The 20,988-nt window shown below is 37.3% G+C and overlaps 3 protein-coding genes across 5 annotated transcripts; 1 reads left to right on the top strand and 2 right to left on the bottom strand.

Moving 5' to 3' along the window:
- Positions 1 to 4,385: 4,385 nt before the first annotated feature.
- On the bottom strand, positions 4,386 to 5,264 carry LOC119981465. The gene has a single exon (XM_038824590.1). The coding sequence runs from the start codon at positions 5,206 to 5,208 to the stop codon at positions 4,561 to 4,563; it is 648 nt and encodes a 215-aa protein (XP_038680518.1). The 5' UTR covers positions 5,209 to 5,264; the 3' UTR covers positions 4,386 to 4,560.
- Positions 5,265 to 11,361: 6,097 nt separating this feature from the next.
- LOC119981462 (alcohol dehydrogenase-like 3) lies at positions 11,362 to 14,043 on the top strand. The gene is made up of 10 exons (XM_038824583.1): positions 11,362 to 11,702; positions 11,808 to 11,944; positions 12,040 to 12,089; positions 12,173 to 12,501; positions 12,605 to 12,687; positions 12,865 to 12,940; positions 13,039 to 13,100; positions 13,195 to 13,290; positions 13,542 to 13,703; positions 13,811 to 14,043. The coding sequence occupies exons 1-10, from the start codon at positions 11,669 to 11,671 to the stop codon at positions 13,967 to 13,969; spliced, it is 1,188 nt and encodes a 395-aa protein (XP_038680511.1). The 5' UTR covers positions 11,362 to 11,668; the 3' UTR covers positions 13,970 to 14,043.
- Positions 14,044 to 14,445: 402 nt separating this feature from the next.
- On the bottom strand, positions 14,446 to 18,917 carry LOC119981490 (polyadenylate-binding protein-interacting protein 11-like). 3 transcript variants are annotated; one of them, XM_038824629.1, is made up of 11 exons: positions 18,758 to 18,917; positions 17,956 to 18,516; positions 17,399 to 17,506; positions 17,264 to 17,308; positions 17,100 to 17,172; positions 16,877 to 16,989; positions 16,716 to 16,775; positions 16,568 to 16,615; positions 16,406 to 16,474; positions 14,907 to 14,968; positions 14,446 to 14,802 (listed from the first exon to the last, which is right to left on the bottom strand). In XM_038824629.1, exons 2-11 carry the CDS (start codon positions 18,475 to 18,477, stop codon positions 14,745 to 14,747), a joined length of 1,158 nt encoding a protein of 385 aa, XP_038680557.1. In that variant the 5' UTR covers positions 18,478 to 18,516; positions 18,758 to 18,917; the 3' UTR covers positions 14,446 to 14,744. The 3 variants fall into 3 exon arrangements, with proteins under 3 accessions (XP_038680557.1, XP_038680560.1, XP_038680558.1); XM_038824632.1 differs by having other exon boundaries at positions 17,399 to 17,503; XM_038824630.1 differs by having other exon boundaries at positions 18,628 to 18,765.
- Between the last annotated feature and the right edge of the window lie 2,071 nt (positions 18,918 to 20,988).

Here is a 20,988-nt window from a genome sequence, read left to right as displayed (position 1 = left end):
TTGGATTTATATCCAAGTCCATCACAACAATCCATGTTGTGTTCTTTCTTATTAAGTGACATTTACTCCCTTAATTTTTCAATGTGTGACTTTTTCCCATTGAATTTAAGAGTTTACAATTAAGAAGTTAAATATGATAATAAATAATACAATTGATTACATTAACATATATTCTTTATTTTCTAGTATACACCCAATAAGATGTCAACAATAACACGATCAAATAATCAACTCTTTCGCTGAAGCTTTCAGAAGGGAGAGACTGTGACTCGAAAACAGAAGAAAATTGTTGTGGGTTTTGGTTTCAATGGATCGAGACCTAAGTAGAGAGGGAGAGACCATGACTCGAAAATGGAAGAAAAATCATTGTGGGCTTTGGTTTTAGTGGACCGAGACCTAAGTAGAGAGGGAGAGACTGTGACTCGAAAATGGAAGAAAAACCATTGTGGGCTTTGATTTCAGTGGACCGAGACCTAAGTAGAAAGGGAGAGACTGTGACTCGAAAACAGAAGAAAACCCGTTGTGGGCAGCAATGGCTTGAGAATTGTGAGAGAGAACAAACTTGTGAGATGGAGTAGTAGCTTGAAAGAAAAAAATGGTTACTGATATAGAAAAGTCAGGGCTGTGCAAATGAAACCGAAAATCGGATCAAAACTGGTAACCAAACAGGTCGGTCCGGTTTGAATCGATTAGTTGACCAAGTTTGGTCAAATGGTTTCAAAAACTGAAACCAACCGAGTTAAGTCGGTTCGGACATGGTTTGGAATTTTTGTAACCACCGACTAACCGGACCGGATCGGTATATATAATATATAATATTAATACTATAATGTCTTTTAATGTGGACCATTGATATATAATATATATTATTACTAATGCTATCTATCATTAGATTAAGTGATTAACTATGAAATATTAATATAATATATATTATTTAGAACGTTTAGTTGTTTACTACTTTACTACTCTGTCTCTTTGCATCTGTCCTTATCCATGTTGGAAACATGCAACTTGAGGAAGCGTCGAAACATGCAACTTGCCGAAGCGTATAAGGACCTCATAGACATAAACGATAGCTAGACAGGTTTCAAAACTTTCTTATCAAATACTAATCACCATAACATAAACCATATATCAATTAATTGCAAGTAGATTATTTACCTTGAGATCTCTCTGATTTGATCTCTAATAATTAGGAACGAAGGATGGAATCACCAAGTTTGATACTAAGCTCAAACTTGCGGATCTTCCACCGTATGCAATAATTCCCAAACTTGGATTGAGAGGGTGGTCCCTTTTTTTCAAGAACCTAAAGAACACAAACCAAAACTAGTGGAAACGATTAGAGAGTAGAGAGGTCAACTGATGTCTCAAAACTTGTGTTAACAAAACACACACTATGTGTGTATTTATAGGGTCGGCCACACCTAGGGTTTTCTCCCTAGGTGGGCTGGCCCCTAAGCCTCTCCTTCTCCTAATTCCGGTCCGTTTTGATTTTCCTGTATCTTCTAGTATTGGGATTCTGGGCTACAGTGGGGACCAACTAGGAAAAATAAAACATGGGCTTCCTATAAATTTAATTATCAGTCCAAACCCATGGACATAATTATAATTGCACTCCCCGTTTTATCTCAAATTAAATCTGAGCATTTCATTATACTTGTTCATAAAATTCCTCACGTTAAGTTACAGATACCGGTCAATTAAATATGCCACTGACATATAATATTTAATTAACATCTTTAAATATTTCCTTGTACTTACCGCTTAACTTATTTGAATGTGTCGGATTAATTAAAATCCACCTGTAGGGTTTTGACACAATCTCAAATCCTATTAGCATTATCAAGAGGGTATCATCAATCCATAATTGGAAGTGAATTTTATTAATAGATTATTTTTCATCGTACATTTAATGCGATGACCCAACTCACTTGGTGTTTGTTGGCCTATACAAAAAGACCTCACCCTTTAGTAAATCAAAGTCTCGTACATTAAATGCACATGTACTAATAATCTTTAATAAATTAAGAATATGAACAATTCTATAACGTCTGTGTGAGTATATAATTTTTCATATGGTTAGACTGGGAAAATTTACTCACACATAGTCTTGATCAATACACTCCGAGTGTACTGGTATAGTAAGTTCAAGCTTTGCCGCTCTCCGTAACCAAGATAGATATACTGAAATACTATACCACAGCCATGCCGACTGTTTATCCAATTCCATCTTAGCTGTGATCGCTTTCTTATATTCGATAGGAACTTATGAATTGATCTTCCATGTGCAAGCTTAGACTCTACACGCCAATTCATATACCATATAGAATAAAAGACACTGATGTCAATATGTCTTTTCACATTTTAAATGCTAAATATATTTTATTCAAATAAATAAATCGAGTTTGAATATTACATAAAATAATGACCTTTAGCATACTGTTCCTATCAATCCACTATGGACTTTCTTCTCCCCTTTCCTTCTTACTCTCTCCCTGTTCTACCCTTTCCTTTCTTACTTTGTCCCGTAACCTTAACTTCATCTGTCGTTCGTTCGTCTACTTCTTCACCCTCCTCCGTTTGCCTTTCCAACACCAACTCAATTTATTCATGTAGAACACAGACACTCAATCAACTCCAGCAAACACAGACACTCCAATCTGTCGCAAATGCTGCAAAAATCTTTCAAAACCCACTTCTTGGTCTTATTCAAAACCCATCTCAATATGGTAACAATTTATTTACCTTGCCTTTTTTTTATGATGTTTATTTGGGTTTGCTTTTGAGTTGAAAAGACTCAAGCGAACGTGCCGTTGTTCGGAAAGAAATACCATTCCTTGAGATTTTATTTTGAAACATTTTATCAATCCTTTCAGATTTGCTTACAAAATGGATATTTTACTAAAAATCATAACCGGACAGGATCGAACCGAATCGATTAGTCAGTTAACCGTAGTAACTGGTTTTGGTTTTAAAAAAATACAAATCCGTAATTTTCGGATTGGTGATGATTTGGCCTCCATGGTCCGATTAACCGGACAATGCACAACCCTAGAGAAGTGACCTTTGAGGCTGGCATGCTATTAATAAAAGGCTAATTATGGCATATTTTCATAGGCACTAGCAACAGCTATTAGATGAAATATTTCAAATTCATCAATTAGAACACCCTTCTCCTCTACAATACATTTTATCCAAACAAAGCTTTTTTTTCCCCCTCAAGATCCAAACAAAGGATTTTCAAGTTGAATTATGCGAGTGATTGGGGGAAAACCAAAAAAAAAATTGATTATTGCTTAAATTTTCTCCGTTATTTCGACACGTAGCGTGGATGGGCTTTGTCTTCACCCGAAAAAGTACAGTCCAATGGCATTGGTGGGCTTTATCTAGACGTGGATGGATACCAAAAACTCAACAAGGCCCAATCAAGCCCATAAGTAAATGGACTCATTGCAATTTTCTTGATCACTGATTCGCTCCACGTTTTCAATTTTTGTGAACAATGTGGCTCCGATTGATTCGTTGTATTGCGGTGGTAATAGGATCTCTATTACAAGTACTGGAATTGCTCAACTCTCTACATGGATGAACTTTTCACTTTTTTGTCCAATTTCGAACAAAAATTGGTCTTTTGGCATCATTTTTGTACGAAACGTTCTACAAAGTTTAAACTAACAAGTTAGACACTAAGAACACTACATAGAGTGCAATGGTCTTCTTTGATAGTTTGGAAGTGTTCAACGCTCTCTATGGATGGATTTTTCATTTTTTTTTGGTCCAATTTCGAACAAAATGTGGTCTTTTGACATCATATTTGTACAAAACATTCAACGGAACCTAAACTACAAAGTTAGACTATGATAAATATAAAAGCATGTACAATGATCACCTTTGACGATTTTGAAGTGCTCAACTCTCTACATGGATAAACTTTTCACTTTTTTATCCAATTTCGAATTAAGTTTGTTTGGTTGATAAAATGTAATTGTATGGTGATATGTGTTATTTCTCAAGATTGTCCCTATATATATGAAAGGTGAATAAATAAATGTGAAAGTAAGAAAGATGTGTATAATATAATATAAAAGCTATACATATAATCATATGTTAAAACTAAGATTAAGATTGAGGCATGTGTGTGTATATATATATAACATATCTGGAAATTTTTTTTTGATAACCGAGAATTCCTCAACCCAACACTCACCGAACAGTTGGGCAAACTCTAAACTTAGGCTGCCAACTTAACCCGTTTTACATTGACGACAGGTGAGACCGAGCCGAAGTCTGTGACAGGAGAACAACACGGATAATATATCTGAAATTGATATATACGTATATATATTTACATACCTAAAATTCAATTTGGGGTGTTGATGACAGAAACCAAAATTCAACTGCGAAATAATTTGATTTAAACAACTTTACTCTTCACTACAAGTATAATATTAATAACATTGTACATATAAGCCCAACACAAGAAGTCCCATCTTCAAAATAAGACATTAAAAACTAGAGGGCTATTACTTTATAGTCAACAAAATGAAATTATGCCAATTAATGAAATGTTTCCAGCAAGTCAACTTTGTTGCAGGAAGCATTTCTACTGCCACTAGAGAGGCTCCATTCATCAGAAAACCCAGAAACAGAAATGGAATTTGAAGAAGACCCATGATTGCCACACTTGGCAACAGCACTTATGCTCTCAATCAAGTCCTGTGTTGGACCCTCTTGTGACAAAATCTCCAACAATTGTTCAGGACTTATCACCAGCTTCACTTTCCAAATCCCACCACCACTATTATAATTTCCATACCTTGAATTGAACACATCTGTGTATGACCTCTTCAACAATCTCTCACAAACAAATGACATCCGATACGGCGCGACGACCGAGGATGACGATGGAATGCTATTAGACCTGACGTGCCCGTGGCGGACGACCTGGCCGTGGAGGCTTGTGGTGGTGTTGAGTGGGAGGAGGTAGTAGGAGTTGCCTAATTGGAGCTCTTTGTGGTTTGGGAGGGGCTTCCAGAAGAGATCATGACTTGGGAAAATTGCATGGTTTGGGAATTCTTTGGATATGGATCCTGCGGTTATTGGTGTAGTGAACTCCATGATCCCACCGTTCGATGTGATGACTTTGATTGATGAGGATCTTCTTCCATCTCCATCTCCAAACCCTCCCAAGAGGCAGTTCCCCATAGTTTTTCTTTTCTCAGTACAACTTTGCTTGGTGTTGTTTGTTTGTATAGTTATTAATAGATGGAGAGAAATGTATATATGAAACCGTCGGTGGGATTCTTCTTTAGGGTTTCCTCATACCTACCAATAAAATAAAAAAAAAATTAATAAAAACAAAAGGAAAGATAAAGAAAAGTGATACCGACCACCACTAGCTACCAACACTATTTGTACTTTTTAGTGTACATGTATTCTTTTGTTTATGTATAATGAAAGAGTGGTCCATCTAGAGGCTAATTTTACGAAAATGATAAGCAATTGATATCCTAGTTGTTGAATTTGACGCATAAGATTTAAATGAATTCGTATGCTTCACATGTCTCATTTGATGTGCATGAAGTCCTGTACGCACAACTCAGTAATAGAGATAACAGATGATGATGTCCCTATCGTTACTGCTAATTTAATGGAAGCTAAAACATGGACAATGTTTGACGGCTTTTACGTTGTTAGTGTCTTACTGACATGGATACACACGGTTTGGCCAGTCAACACTAGTACTTGGATAGAAGGAAGGAAAGAAAGAGAGAGGCAATGGGCTTCTTCTTCTTTGTACTTTTGTCTTTATTAAATTTGGTCCTTTTTTCTTTGTTTTTGACTGCCATTGGCACTAAATTTAAGAGACAAATCTACCTTATCCTTGCTTTTCATAATGCCCTTGATTAATCAATATAATAATCTCAAACTTTACTCATCACATTTTAAACCAGACTTAGCTTATGCTTCCCATGGTGTCACACAGGTTTGTGGGTGTTGAGAAGAAAAAGATTCACGGGAGGATAATAATTTTTTTTTTCCTTTTACATGAAAGTCGTGTAACCATTATTCTTTTACCCATGATTTCATGTTAGGGGAGACAAGCTTAAGTTTAATAAATATTACACCTAGGTTCCGTTTGACAGAGCTGATAAGATTCCGTATAATATAAAATTATCCTTTAATGAATTTATCGAGTAAGATTAAAACACTCGGGATAATATAACTTTATATAAAAGTGGTTCTTATACGATGCCGATCATATAAGATTAAAACACCTTCAACTCGTTTACAGTGTTATATGTCTAATATAACCAGTGTGAGTATGTAAAACACATACTCTGCCAGCAAATCTTTTAAGTAAGTGGTGATATTGGAGTTTCTAGTAAATCTGTATATTAGACACAATTTCTTTTTCTAATATATAGTGTATATAGGTTTAGTCACATAGGCCCCCAGCCAAAACATTTCAGGCCCATAATCCATCCAATTCATCTCCTCATTGCCTAAGCTCAACTTCCAAATCTAAGCAGTCCAATCCCCAATCAACCTGTTTCAATTCAACTATCCAAGTCTAAGCCCTTAGCCCTCCCCTTGTTTAGTCGTTTGCACTAGCCAACCACAATCGAGTAAGAGGTCAGAGCTAGACTTAGATAGTTAGATCCATGATTTGGAGATTTCGATTGAGAGCCTGTTGTCGCCGCTTTCGTCCGACACTCTAAGTTAGTTGAAGGGGTTTGGTGATCTTTCTAAATTGGTAGTGTAAACAAAGAAGTATCTCTATTTTCCATTGGTGTATCAGCTTTTGAAGTACGCATTGGTTTTGTCTGTAGTCGGGAAGTGTTGAAATACATTTTTCAAGAATGAAAATTGTCAAGATGGATTTTCACAGTCGGATGAGTGACAAGTTTTTAAATGATAGTTTTGTATGTTTCATAGAAAAATAGTTGCTTGGAACAATTACTAACGACGTTATAATGGAGCATTTTCAGAATATGAAAAACTTGTAGAGAACAATTGTGATAAATAAAGATATACTGTTTTATTACTTGAAACTATGATTAGTGATTATTTTCATCCCATATAAATAACCAAAAAAAAATTATTGACCACTGTCCCCAAACCCCTACTGCTTAGTTATGTCCCCATGCCAATTCACCCTCCTCCTTGTATTGAGCTTGATCCTTCCAAACCTTACTCATTTTGAATTATCATATCCCATTGCACTATTTCAAATATGCTGCTACGGCTTCAAGCTACGATTTCGATCTATGATAAGGACTCACTCCTAGGAATCTTTCCTAATACGAAACACTTTCTTAATGTGTCCGTTTCGGCTTGTTGTGAACTGTTGTGCGGGGTTGTGAGGTCTAAAACTATGGTGCTATGAGGTTAGTTCAAACGCGAAGCTGTTTGGTGCATCACTTTTAAAAATGTAGTGCAGTGTTGTGAAGTGCGTGTGACGTATCTAAATTACGGTTATATTAGATGACTAATAATATTAATATAAAATCACTTAACGTTTACATTGTATATTAATCTAAAATAAAATAATTTACCTAATTTGATTACGTGGGACAATTCAACATACATTGTACCCGTTTGGGAGTGCTGTGAGGTGAGGTGAGGTGTTGCGAGATAAAAAGCTGTGGTGCTGTGAGGTGAGTTCTGCTGACAAAAAGTGTTTGGGCTGTCACAAAAAACTGTAGTGCTGTGAGGCGAGGTGTACTTAAACGCAATGCAAACACACTGTCAAACCAGACCAATATCAAAACATGGTGATCTTAACAAAGGAAATACTTACATGACTTAAATAATAAAAGAAAATATGTGAACACTATTATTGACTTGATTTCATTGCTTCTGTCCAAGCTTGATCTCAACCTCCATTGACTCCTCAAGATTGTTTGCTGGCCATCATCAAGTTGTGCAGGATTCGTGCCACTTTCTCTTCACTAGCATTCAATTGGTATTGTTAGGTTTGTAGTTGCATGAGCCTAACAACTTGGGTACTGGATTGAATACCTGGTTCGGTGTTACCAGGCCTATACTTTGCACCAACTCCTCCATTGCATCACTTAAAGCCACAGAGGCAAGAAAAAGCAGTGGAGGTTTCAATCGTAAGTTAAATAAGTTTAAAAGTAATTTCAAATCAAGATAATTTGGTAATTTTAATTTTTGGAAAAAAAAAATGCATATGAATTCAATCCAAATATGTTTGCCACCCAAAGACAAGACTTGACACACCAACGCCAGTGGGACTGGGCTTAATAATCTTATGGGCTTGAGCTTCTTTAGTACTTTTTTAAAATTGGAACATTCTACTTTATTGGATTCGTTCATGCTGGATAGCAAAAAGCAGCCCACATATCAGACTGATAACAGATAAACAGAAGGCCATACCCAACTCGGAATGTAGGAAATAAAAATAAAAAACAAAAAGAAAATTCCAAGTCGGTACCACTGGTGAAACTCTTAGACACTTAAATCTAATCTAAAAACTTTATTCTTCTAAGGTACCATTGGTATGCTAATTACTTTCTTATCCTTATCTTCTTCCTCTCACAACGACTACACTTCCCTTTTCTTTATCTCTCTTCTTTCCTTATTGTTGCTCGTTGGTATCCAACTTAAACTGAAACTCACATCACCACGAAAATACTCTGACCTTCCACCACCACCAACGGCCGTCCATTTGGCTGGAAAACGATCGGAAAGCCGAGACTACAGCAAGACAAAAGCCTCAGATCCAGTCAATTCCGATGACGATTCGTTATACCACCATTTTCGTTCGACTCCCCTCACTGAGATGCACAATGCCCAGCCAAATGCAGCCCAAAACGGCCACCAAATATGGCTGTTTAAAACATTGACATTCATCAGCCAATGTTACTGTTTCAAAATAGTAACATTGGTCAACTAATGTTACTATTTGGAAAAAACTTCAGTTCTGACCGATTCTAGCGGCAGTTCGCCATACCACTATCACCTTGAACTCCCCTCATTTAAGCACACAATGCACAATCATATATGGTCCAAAACAGCCACCGACTAATGTTACTGTTTTGGAAAAACTTTAGATTCGGTTGATTTCTACGACGGTTCATCACACCACAACCACCGTTAGACTCCCCTCACAGATACGCACAATGTCCAACCATATCTGGACCAAAACGACCACCAAAAAAAGAGATGAGAGAGAAATATGTAGTAATGAGAGAGAGAGATGCAGTAGGAGAGAGAAAGATGCAGTGATGAGATAGACGCAGTAGAGAGAGAAGATGTAGTGAGATGAGAGAGATGTAATATAGAGAGAAAGTAACAAGAAAGAAAAATTATATTAGATCTAAACCTCTTTTAAAAAATGAACTAGATAAAATTTAAATGATTTAAATAATTATAAAAATAAAAATAGACTTGTAAGGGATAAAGTTTTTTGGAGTCGATCTACATGTCCAATAGTTTTGAAAGTGGTATTAATTTGTCATTTTACATAACTACCCAACCCAATGTGGATCACAAACATTTTTAAAGTGGTATGTTGTGTAATGTGGTCTCCATTTTTTTTTCCAATGATAATTTTCTTCTTATAACAAAGAACCAAAAGACCCATATAAATTTCAGATACTTAGATCACCCCACTTTTTTCAAATTTCTACAGGTATTGATGTGAAGAGTTGAACTTAGATCCCTCAATTATAACGATTCATCCCCAATTAACTTGGATTTCACAGTTTAACTTGCAATGATAACTTGGAATAAGATGTATATTCGCTAAACCCATTGGGATCCTTTTTCTTTTCCTTTTTTTTTTCTTTTTTGAGAAAAAGAAACTTCATTTACCAACAACAAAACTACAAGGTCTATATTTGCTCCCTCCTAACAAGAGAAGCAATTTTCGACAGAAAGCTATCTGTCAGAAAGACCTTTCACTAGCAAACTTAGCCATTAGCGCGAGAAAATGAGCTACCGCATGGCTTGAGCGATAAAAATGTTGATATTGAGTGATACCAAGACTACTCATAAGGGACTTAACTTCTCTAACAAAATGCCCCATTCTAGAGTCTAAATAATCATCATCTTTCAAAGCATGAATAACATTTGTAGAATCCATCTCCAGTACAAAACCCCGATAACTCCCATCCATAAGACTTTGTAATGAACAAGTCACCGTTAAGAGTTCCGCAAATGTTGGATCAACCACTCCCTTAATCAATTCAGATAAACATACCAAAGACTTACCTCCAACCCATACCGCATCCATCTCCACAAACAAAGCCCATCAACCCATTGGAATCCCTCAAAACACAATAATCGACAAATTAAATCTAAATTAACTTGCCGTAAATTAAATTCTTTGACAGCTTCACATCCAAATTCAATTTTCTAATCCACCAATAAAAATTTGAAAATCCTAAATTCTAATAAATTCAAAATTTTCGATCCCTAACATCCAAACGAACAAATAATTTAATCTTAATTGATATCAAATTTACTTTTTGAATATAAACCAACAATTACAACTTTTTCCTTGAGAGTAATAGAAAGTTGTATTAAACCAGCAAAACACAAATTACACAATGCATAGATGAGGAGCCTCCTCAAGAAGCGTAACAAAAAAAACGAACTCCTAAATCAAGAACAAAGGAAATACCCAAAACAATAACATATGCCACAAATGAACTAAAAAAGATTTAATATTCTTTTTTGAGAGACAAGCAAGGGTCTTTGAGCAGCCGTTGCATGATGAAGAATGCCTTAAAACCTTGTCAAAGAATGGAGCATGTGCTGCAACTTTAAGATATATCCTTCACAACCTTAATCAGAGTTATCATAAAATAGACGTCCCACCGCCGCCGCCGCCAAAAGCCACTAGATTTGAAGGCAAAATCCTCATATATGTGGGTCAAACCACCAGATTTGAAGATAAAACCACAAGATCTGTGAGGTGATACAACAAAGTATTATTGAATACTATAGAAAGAAACTCAGAAAGAAATAAGAGAACAAAGGAGAAAGTGGAGGAGAGGAGGAAAAGAGGGGATTTCCTTCCAAATGACACTCATGTTAGTATCTCATATAGGTCTCGAGTTCAAACCTCCCCATCCCCTTCCCATCTCATGTATTCAAACAAAATTCTAAAATTTCAAATTTGATAGGTTGACCAAGTCCATGAGTCAAACCGGATTGTCAATAACTTTGACCCAGGCTCTTCGTCAAGTTGGATAGGGTCAAGTCGGATAGGTTGGCAGTGTCTTTCCCCACAAAAACACGTATATTAATGAGACCATTTATGCTTAAATGAGGATTTATTCTTAAACAGGATTTAACCAATACGTTTGCTACGCTGATCTCTCATCATTTTCTAACAAAAAAAAGTCCGTCAGCTGTTAGCCTAAATCTGTCTGTTAATCATGTTACCTCAGAACAAGTTTAGATCAATGACAGTTTGATAAACCAAATCCCTAATTTATAGTATTTTACCCATTTCCAACATCCTGTCAACTATTAACCCTATCATTTTCATTAACTGTAGAGTTCACAGATCGTGTTTCTGCATGACAGCACTTTTAGCTCTCCCTATTTAAGTAACTCCCACCTATGGAAGTTTGGACAAACTAGCCAATCAAGTTGAAAGCATTAATCAAGAACAAAATACAGAGATATGGCGACAACAGGGAAGGCTATCACCTGCAAAGGTAAAATGAATTCTCTCTTCTTTCATGATCAAAGTTTGTGTCTTTTGTAGTTTCTGTTGAGCCTTTTCTTACGATTTTCTGTTCCAATGTTGGGGAATATCTTAGCTGCTGTTGTCTGGGGTCCTGGAGAGCCTTTTGTCATTGAACAGATTCTGGTTGATCCTCCACAAAAGATGGAGGTTCGCGTCAAGATTCTCTTCACTTCAATCTGTCACACTGATCTTGGTTCATGGAAAGGCGAGGTAAATCAAATCATCCAAAACCAAGTCTAAATTGTTGTAAATATTGTACTCAAAAAAGTCCTAACACATCGTTCTTGTTGTTGTCAAATCAAAAGAATGAAGCTCAGCGTGCATTTCCGCGGATTCTAGGCCATGAAGCTGCAGGGTAAGACATCTTTAATCACCAAATTGTTTCGACAATTCGTTGAGCATTTGTTGAACAGTTGATTTAATATCTTGGATTTGTAGAATTGTTGAGAGTGTTGGAGGAGGAGTGAAGGACATGAAGGAAGGAGACCATGTTATTCCAATCTTCAATGGAGAGTGTGGGGAATGCAAGTATTGCAAGAATGACAGAACTAATATGTGCAAGAGTTTTGGTGTAAACCCAATGAAGTCTACAATGTTTAATGATGGAAAATGTAGGTTCTCTACAAAAGAAGGGAAACCCATCTTCCATTTCCTCAACACATCCACTTTTAGCGAGTATACGGTGCTCGATTCTGCTTGTGTTGTAAAGATTGATCCTCAAGCTCCCCTGCACAAGATGAGCTTGTTAAGTTGTTGCGTTTCAACTGGTAAGATAATAAGCTTTCAGATAATCTTTTGCATCAAATATGGCGTTAGACCTTGTGCTTAAATTGGTATTGTGTCGTGAAATTTCTGAACTTGATGAAACAGGCGTTGGAGCTGCCTGGAATACTGCTGATGTACAAGCCGGATCGAGCGTGGCAATCTTTGGCTTGGGATCTGTAGGGCTTGCTGTAAGTTTCTTTTCATTTAGGCAAAGATAGGTAAATCACATGTTTGATACTGCAAACTCAAATTGCATGAATCACAAGGCTTTCAGCAGATAAATATCTGTGTCACAACTTTTTCTCTGACTTTGAAGTCAATTAGGAGATCACATGCTCAACTCTGTGGTGTGATATTTGTTGCAGGCTGCGGAAAGAGCACGAGCAAGAGGTGCATCAATGATTATAGGGATTGATACTAACCCTGAGAAGTTCATCAAGGGTATTTATTTATACACAGTAATCATCATATTTTTGTGTTCGGAATTATATGACATGATATTGAGTTGCAGTACTTAGAATCTGTTTTCCTCTATACAGGTCGACTGCTTGGAGTAACAGATTATCTGAACCCAAAGAATCTCTCAAAGCCAGTACATGAGGTAAAATATTAGTGCATATCTCAAATCAGTTATCATTAAAGACATCGACTAATTAGATTTAATGTTGTGTATAATGTTTGACTATGGGTTTCAGGTAATCAGGGAAATGACAGGAGGAGGAGTAGACTACAGCTTTGAGTGTGTGGGGAACTTGGATGTTCTCAGAGAGGCCTTCTTGTCTACTCATGAAGTAAATCAAACTCAAAAATATTAGACAATGCTAGACGTCCCAGCAATTGGGATCCAAGTTGCTAAGATGTATGGAGAGCATTTAAAGTGCACGTGGAACCCATCACATGCATATTAATTTTCGTTCATACACCTCAGCAGGAACCCAGTTGCTAGAACGTTTATCTTTTTTGCAAAAATATTTGTTCTTCGTGCTGCTATTGTCTTCAAGCTTTTTAACTAAGTCAGTGTACATGTGTTTTGCATTATCAGGGCTGGGGATACACAGTCGTGTTAGGAATCCATCCTTCTCCAAGAATGCTCCCTCTACACCCAATGGAGTTATTCGACGGCCGGTCGATCGTAGGTTCAATCTTTGGAGGCTTCAAAGGGAAGACACAACTGCCTTATTTTGCTAAGAAATGCATGGCTGGGGTTAGTACCTATATCTAGAACACCTCTCTTTGTTTAGTCTCTGAATATATAGGACATAAAAAACGGACTGTTCTGTTCTCATATGGTGTATCTGGGTTCGATTTCAGGTGCTGAATCTTGATGAGTTCATTACACAAGAGCTCCCATTTGAGAAGATAAATGAAGCACTGCAGCTGCTCATTGATGGGAAATCCTTAAGATGCCTTCTCCACTTTGATCCCTCACGCATGCAGCAACACTTTCACTACAACACTGACATGCTGTAATACATACATACATACATACATAATCTATGTTTGTCTCACGTTTCACAGCAACATGTGATCGTTTATTGTACGTTTCAATTGTTTATTAAGCCTATTTAGCATGCTCTAAATAAACTACACCAAGCCGACACCTCTACCGAATCAATCATATAAAACTGAACTCATATACGGCTATGTATATAAAAATATAGAGACCCGCACAGTTCAGACTTCACAGATACCGTCTCATAAGAAACAAAGGTGGTAGTAATTGATATTAAACAGTCCAATACCGGTCAAAAACACTAAAAAAAAACTCACTTCTTGAACCCATTCGGACTCATGGAATCAACATTAATCAGTGAGAATTGACGAAAGGTCGAATCTATTACGTCTATGAGCATTCACAACCACCATTTGAAGGAATAACCATTGCCAGAATTCTGAAAACAGCGGTAGGCTAGAAGACCAAATTAGTACTATTTAAGGATGTTAAATATCAGTAACTACAAAGAAAAGTTCAATTTGCAGAAAAGCTCAATCCACATTTGAAGAGCAATCATACAAACTATCTTCCAAAACCTCAGAGTTTCATCCAACTCTATAGATTTGCTAGAACAGGAACATAAAGCTACCGCAGAAGAAGAATCCTGGGCAAAGATGCGAAGTATATTTAACAGAGAAACCAGAGAGATGAAGAACATCTTTACATGGCTGTGTGTATGTTTTAATAAATATATAACCGGGTTGAGAACAGTCGGTAACCGGGTTGAGAACAGTCGGCTGCCAAGATGACTCAATGTGAGGGAAGGCGAGGAGCACGTGGCCGAACAGGGGTCTTTGATGGGCTCACTCTGATCATACACCAGCAGTGAACCAAAATGAACAGAAGTTCGAGCAAACTTAAGAGAAAAACAGAATTGCCGTTGAGAAAAACATGATTAGCATTCAATCTGACCTTATTGGCAATGAACCCAGAACCACACCACTGCAGTTGAGAGCAGCAATTGCACTTTCAGCCTGTAGAAGATTAAAAGAAACATTAGATATTATAAATGTACAAAGCTCCCATAGCAATCAATCTAAAGGCCGAAAAATATAGAGCCCATTTATCATATCAAACTAACACAATTTCACTACTTTGATAGCTTCTTGTCTAAGATTATAGCCTGAGGTTCACCAAAACTGATTACCCGTTGACTAACCATAACTAATTGGACATTTTATGGATTCATTAACAATTTTAACACACAAATCATCTCAAAATTTGATTAATATGGGCCACACAAATCATCTCAAAATTTGATTACTGGAGAACATATTATCTGTTGGGGGTTGGGGGAATAAACCAACAACAACAGAAAGCAAATAAACCAAAATCTTTAGCATCACACTGCCACCCACAAAATAGAAATCAATGTATCTTAAAGGGCAAACAAGAGTCGTTGGTGCCCCATCACTCACATAGAACAAAAATGCAATGAGATCACACTTGCATGAATCAAATAATGCGGAACCAGCTATGCAGAATCAACATAAGCAACTTCTGAAAGTAAGGTTGACCTGAATTACTGATACAATAAGCTTATCTAATTTCACAAATTCATAATCCATTTCTTTGAAAAACACAAAAAGAATAGTAAACTAGGGAAATAGCAGAATGGACTAATACATGAATAACTAGACGAAGTGTCACAAAATTCAGTAATATTTGACAGCTCGCAGCTTAAATCGAATATCAGTAGGAATTTACATTTTCTTGTAAAAAAAATGAGACTTCAGTTCTCATTTCAGGATTTATTTTTTTTTACTTTTAAAGGTAAATTATGAGGGACACCAGTTATTCAACGTCTCTGCTGCAAGGTGAGGCAGCATAGGGGAAGAAAAATGAGATTTGAATGCCTAGTGTAATAGTGTATACTAAAAAGTCATAGAACAGAGAAATAGCCTTGTAACCTTTAATAAACATTGTTTATTTTTCAATGTCTAGCAACTGAAAAATGAAATATCAAACATAGTGCCCATCAAAGACAGACTATGACATTTAAAATTAAGAAAATTAGTTACATTTAGAGTCACATTCGCTCTAATTTTCCACACCATTTTTTCTCTTCAACCATTTGTAAATTGTACTACTTTCTGTGTAACTTGTTTCCATGTTATTGTTCTTCCTTGGATTTTAATATTTGTTTCAGAATGACTTAGAAAAAGTATTATACTAGCTCATGAAAGAGTCTATCTAACCGACATGATGGTGTAAGCAAGAGTAGTTCGACGTTACAACTTGTAATCATTAGTTTCGAACAACATAAAACAATAGTAAACCCAGATAGATATCACGAGTTTACCACATTACGCAAAAAATAACACATGCTAAATACACATCTGACATACATTATATGCTATTCTTTGTGGTTAAGAAATAGAAGATAAGAAAGAACGGGCAAAGGAAATCACCATCACAAACTCGACGAAAGCAATGCGGGTAGAATGGTGATAGTCTCCAAGCAGCCTCAGGCGGTATACCTGCATCAGGCCATATAAATGCAGTCACTCACAAATAAAGGCATAATACTAGAAAAGAGTAAATACTGAGGGAAAAGATGGGTAAATACAAACCTCGCCACACACTGATTCAAAAAAGAGCTTAACATCAGCTTGAGTAACCTGCATATAACAAATGACATGATTGATGTCAAGGATTTTACGCTCCAAAGTCAGTAGCCTCAGTACCACGTTCGAAGAGAAATAGTACAAAAAGCCTAACCTTCTTGTCAATATTTGTACAGTAGATTGTCCTTGCACATGTCTCGCGCTCATCTTCAGTCTAATTCAGAAATACCAAGTGATGAACCAAAGATATAGAAAGAAATCATGACAAGTGATCACAATCTAGCATATCCTAAAGGCCACACCAGGCTTTCTTACCCTAGGCAAAAATGTTGGGTTAACTGGTGCAATAGCTGTTTTAGATGGCAGCACCCTCACAGGGTAGAATCCAAGCATGGTACCAGACAGATTCAAAGCAGACCGCGCACCTTCTGCATGATGGGACAAGCAAAAAGCTGTTAAGCATTATGCCATGACCTCATCAACTAATCTACAATTAACAGTATATGCAAATAATAACCACACTGAATCTAAGTAATACCTTCATCAGTGAACTCAATGAAGGCAAAACGAAGTACAGAATTAGGATCACCACATATGCGACAGTCGACAACCTTCATGAGAACAAAAAAAAGGAAAATTATTCGTTCAGGCTGTAGCTCTAATAAATGGTGTGCATAAGCAACAAAAAACACCTTTATCTACCTGGCCACAATTGACAAACAGAGCTGCAAGCTGTTCCTCAGTGACCTAAATCCCAAAAGAGCAGTTAATCAGTATATAATAAGGCGCACCCTTTAACCAGGACAAAAGATTTTGAGACGAGGAAAAGTTATATACCAGTTGATCAATGTCAGAGACATAGACAGTACGGCGAATAACCTCCTCCCGCTGAGCATGACTAGTCCTGCTGTTCATCCTCCGTTTCCCTTGACCAAAATTTTTCTTCTGAGTAAAATACACCAACAAACAATCATAAGCATGAGCGAGCGTGTCCCAAAAGCTCAATGCATTTTCATAAATCATACTAAAGCAAGAGTTTCATTACTTGAAACACGAGTGACTGATAACCATCACTCACCCTACAAAAATTATTGGCCTAACCATCCAAACAACAAGAAAAAGGTCATATCTTTTTTGTACTTTTTCAGAAAATCACAATGGGTAAACCATGAAATACGCCAATTCTCCTGTGAAACCTAAATATGAAAAATCACCTCTCTCTCAGCTTAGTCTAGCTTTGTTCCAGTAGACGTTATAAGTTCTAGAAAAACCTAATCAACCCAACAAAATAAACAAATACTGCAGCAAAAATTAAGCCCAGAAAGAAATAATTATAATGATGACACCTTCAAGAATTGAAACCAAATAAAAACTAAATGGTTCAATTTGCTTACCCGCCGACCATTAATGCCATTATCAAGTCCATCTCCGCCGTTGAGGGCATTGTTAGTATAAAACCCTCCATTGAGGCCATGGCTAGCAAACCCATTCAGGCCACCATAGCCATTAGTCAAAGAAGGCGGCACAAACTCCTCAGCCATGGGATTCAGCTTTGAGAAGAGCTCCTGCAGCTCCATCATGTCCCTGTTAAACCTTTCCACCGCATCCACATCTCCATTCCTCTGCACCTCGCTCCCACCGCTGTCCGATCGTTGATGGCCGCCCTGAGCCATATGCGGTGGTATGTTGGATGATGGCTGCTGATCATGGTGAGTCCGCAAAATGGGGACATCATCGCCGCCGCCGCTGCCGTTTTCGTTCCCGTTTCCGTTGAGTTTGTCGTTAGGATCGATGCGGGACCGCACATGGTGGCCGGGCTTGAGCTGATTCTGATCGTTGCCCACCACCACCGTCGATTCTTGAATCGACGACGATCCCACGCTCACCCCCGAATCACCATTCTCCACAACAGCCATGACTAGAAAAATCTCAAAAACAGCTCCGATAAAATTCCACTGATCATCAAACCACCAAAACAAAACCAAAAAAAAGTCAATTAATTAATCAATTGAACAAAACCCAATTGCAAAAACAAGGAAAACACAATTAAGATAACAAAAAGCCACCTCCTTGAACACCTAGAGATCAAAACGGAGAAACCGAAATGGAGAATTAATCACATAGAACCAAACAAAGTGAACTAAGAAAGAATATATAATAAAAAAATAAATGAGACAACTTTTTCAGAGTCCTTACAGTGTGACGAGTGAAACTGGGGTTTTGGGGGTTTGAATCGTAATTTTTCACAACGATTGTTGGAGAGAGAAGGGAGCGGATCCGATTCGCATATCGTCCTGGAGATTGTTTCAACTCTCAGTCGTCTTCTTTCGTGCTCAAAATGGTAAAACCATATGCGCGTTACTTATGACTGTTTGTATCCGATTACAGTATGAGCGTGCACGTGGCGTGAAATTAGTGGGTGAGGGTTAATATTCTTTAAACGAAGAGAAATTACTCTTTACCTACTACTTTACTTTTTTCACGCTCGTCAGTTACCGCGGTCGCTGGGTGCTGTACGTACTGAACGCGCGGACTTGATCAGCGGAGTAAAGTGCCGTGATGCCTGTTTGTTATGCCAAGGATTTTTTTTTTTCCTTTCTTTCTTCTTGTCTGACGACTGTGGGAGCGAGGTCATTATTGGTATTTCGCTTGGACACCTAAGAATATTATGCTTTGAGAAATCAGAAAGTCATGGAAGCAAAGGCTAAATTGTTAATGGTTACCTCAAATTAGGGGTGGGAAAAAAGATCAATTCCGAGCCGATTTCGGTTCAGACAACAGCACATCTTTACGAAATATTTACATGTTCTGGATCCTAACCCAGATTGGATTCCAGAAGTGCTTAGTTTATTAAACTCGGCTTGGTTTAAATACCAACAAGTAAATCGGACAATAAATTAATTCATATTAAGGTCCGGACAAGATTTCTGTGTTTGGACTCGGACCCGATTTTAAATCGGAAAAAATATTGTGTTTGAATCCGAATTTCTGACATATAACTTACGTTCAAACTTGATTTAATCCGGATTGGACAAATTCGATCATCCGAATCGAACAGAGTTCTGCTACCTGTACCTCAAATAGGTCATCCTGGCATTAAAAAATGTGTTAATTTTGGTGGTTAAAAAAGAATTGTATTAGTTTGGTATATATTGGTTGTTGTGATATAAATAAATAAATAAAAACAATTAGGACGTTGAAGTAGTATGGAATATGTTTATCAAAATTCTTATTATTTGGGCTCTCACCCACACACAAGAGTTTATCCACTCTGAATTCATTGGAATTGGGTTCACGTGGATTTGTCCTCCCTAAGTTATTCAGAATTGGCCACCCTAAGTTATTCAGAATTGGGTTCACGTGGATTTGGAGTTTATCCGCTCTGAATTCATTGGAATTGGGTTCACGTGGATTTGTCCTCCCTAAAGTTATTCAGAATTGGGTTCACGTGGATTTATAGTTTATCCGCTCTGAATTCATTGGAATTGGGTTCACGTGGATTTGTCCTCCCTAAGTTTTTCAGAATTGAGTTCACATGGATTTGTGATCCCTAAGTTAGGTGAGGAAGGAGTTTATCCGCTCTGAATTCATTTTCATTGGGATTGGGTTCAATTCCCTAAGTTATTCAGAATTAGGTTCACGTGGATTTGTGATCCCTAAGTTAGGTGAGGCACACACAAGAGTTTATCCGCTCTGAATTCATTGGGAATTGGGTTCACGTGGATTTGTCCTCCCTAAGTTATTCAGAATTGGGTTCACGTGGATTTGTGATCCTTAAGTTAGGTGAGGAAGGAGTTTATCCGCTCTGAATTCATTAGAATTGGGTTCACGTGGATTTAGAGTTTATCCGCTCTGAATTCATTGGAATTGGGTTCACGTGAATTTGTCCTCCCTAAGTTTTTCAGAATTCATTGGAATTGGGTTCACGTGGATTTGTCCTCCCTAAGTTTTTCAGAATTGAGTTCACGTGGATTTGTGATCCCTAAGTTAGGTGAGGAAGGAGTTTATCCGCTCTGAATTCATTTTCATTGGGATTGGGTTCAATTCCCTAAGTTATTCAGAATTAGGTTCACGTGGATTTGTGATCCCTAAGTTAGGTGAGACACACACAAGAGTTTATCCGCTCTGAATTCATTGGGAATTGGGTTCACGTGGATTTGTCCTCCCTAAGTTATTAGGAATTGGGTTCACGTGGATTTGTGATCCCTAAATTAGGTGAGGAAGGAGTTTATCCGCTCTGAATTCATTAGAATTGGGTTCACGTGGATTTGTCCACCCTAAGTTAGGTGAGGAAGGCCCGGCTTTATCGACCTCCGAGATTTACTTGAAAAATTGATTGTTGTGTCTTAGAGGAGTTGGTCACCCTTATATGTTGGACTATTAATCTACAAACTACCGATGTGGTAGTTCTAACAAAAATTACAAAG

Source organism: Tripterygium wilfordii, chromosome 16, assembly GCF_013401445.1.
Source record: "Tripterygium wilfordii isolate XIE 37 chromosome 16, ASM1340144v1, whole genome shotgun sequence".
Lineage (NCBI taxonomy): Eukaryota > Viridiplantae > Streptophyta > Magnoliopsida > Celastrales > Celastraceae > Tripterygium > Tripterygium wilfordii.
This window is presented reverse-complemented; position numbering and strand designations above follow the sequence as displayed.

Bases quoted from the DNA above. Each gene is read 5' to 3' on its own strand.
- LOC119981490 (XM_038824629.1), bottom strand. From the start codon at position 18,477: ATGGCTGTTGTGGAGAATGGTGATTCGGGGGTGAGCGTGGGATCGTCG. The intron at 17,309-17,398 runs GTATATAACTTT...TTTGGGATTTAG, and splicing joins TCTCTGACATTGATCAACTG to GTCACTGAGGAACAGCTTGC. The intron at 16,990-17,099 runs GTATTACTTAGA...CCCATCATGCAG, and splicing joins CATTGAGTTCACTGATGAAG to AAGGTGCGCGGTCTGCTTTG.
- LOC119981462 (XM_038824583.1), top strand. From the start codon at position 11,669: ATGGCGACAACAGGGAAGGCTATCACCTGCAAAG. The intron at 12,941-13,038 runs GTATTTATTTAT...TCCTCTATACAG, and splicing joins CCCTGAGAAGTTCATCAAGG to GTCGACTGCTTGGAGTAACA. The intron at 13,101-13,194 runs GTAAAATATTAG...TATGGGTTTCAG, and splicing joins TCTCAAAGCCAGTACATGAG to GTAATCAGGGAAATGACAGG.
- LOC119981465 (XM_038824590.1), bottom strand. From the start codon at position 5,208: ATGGGGAACTGCCTCTTGGGAGGGTTTGGAGATGGAGATGGAAGAAGA.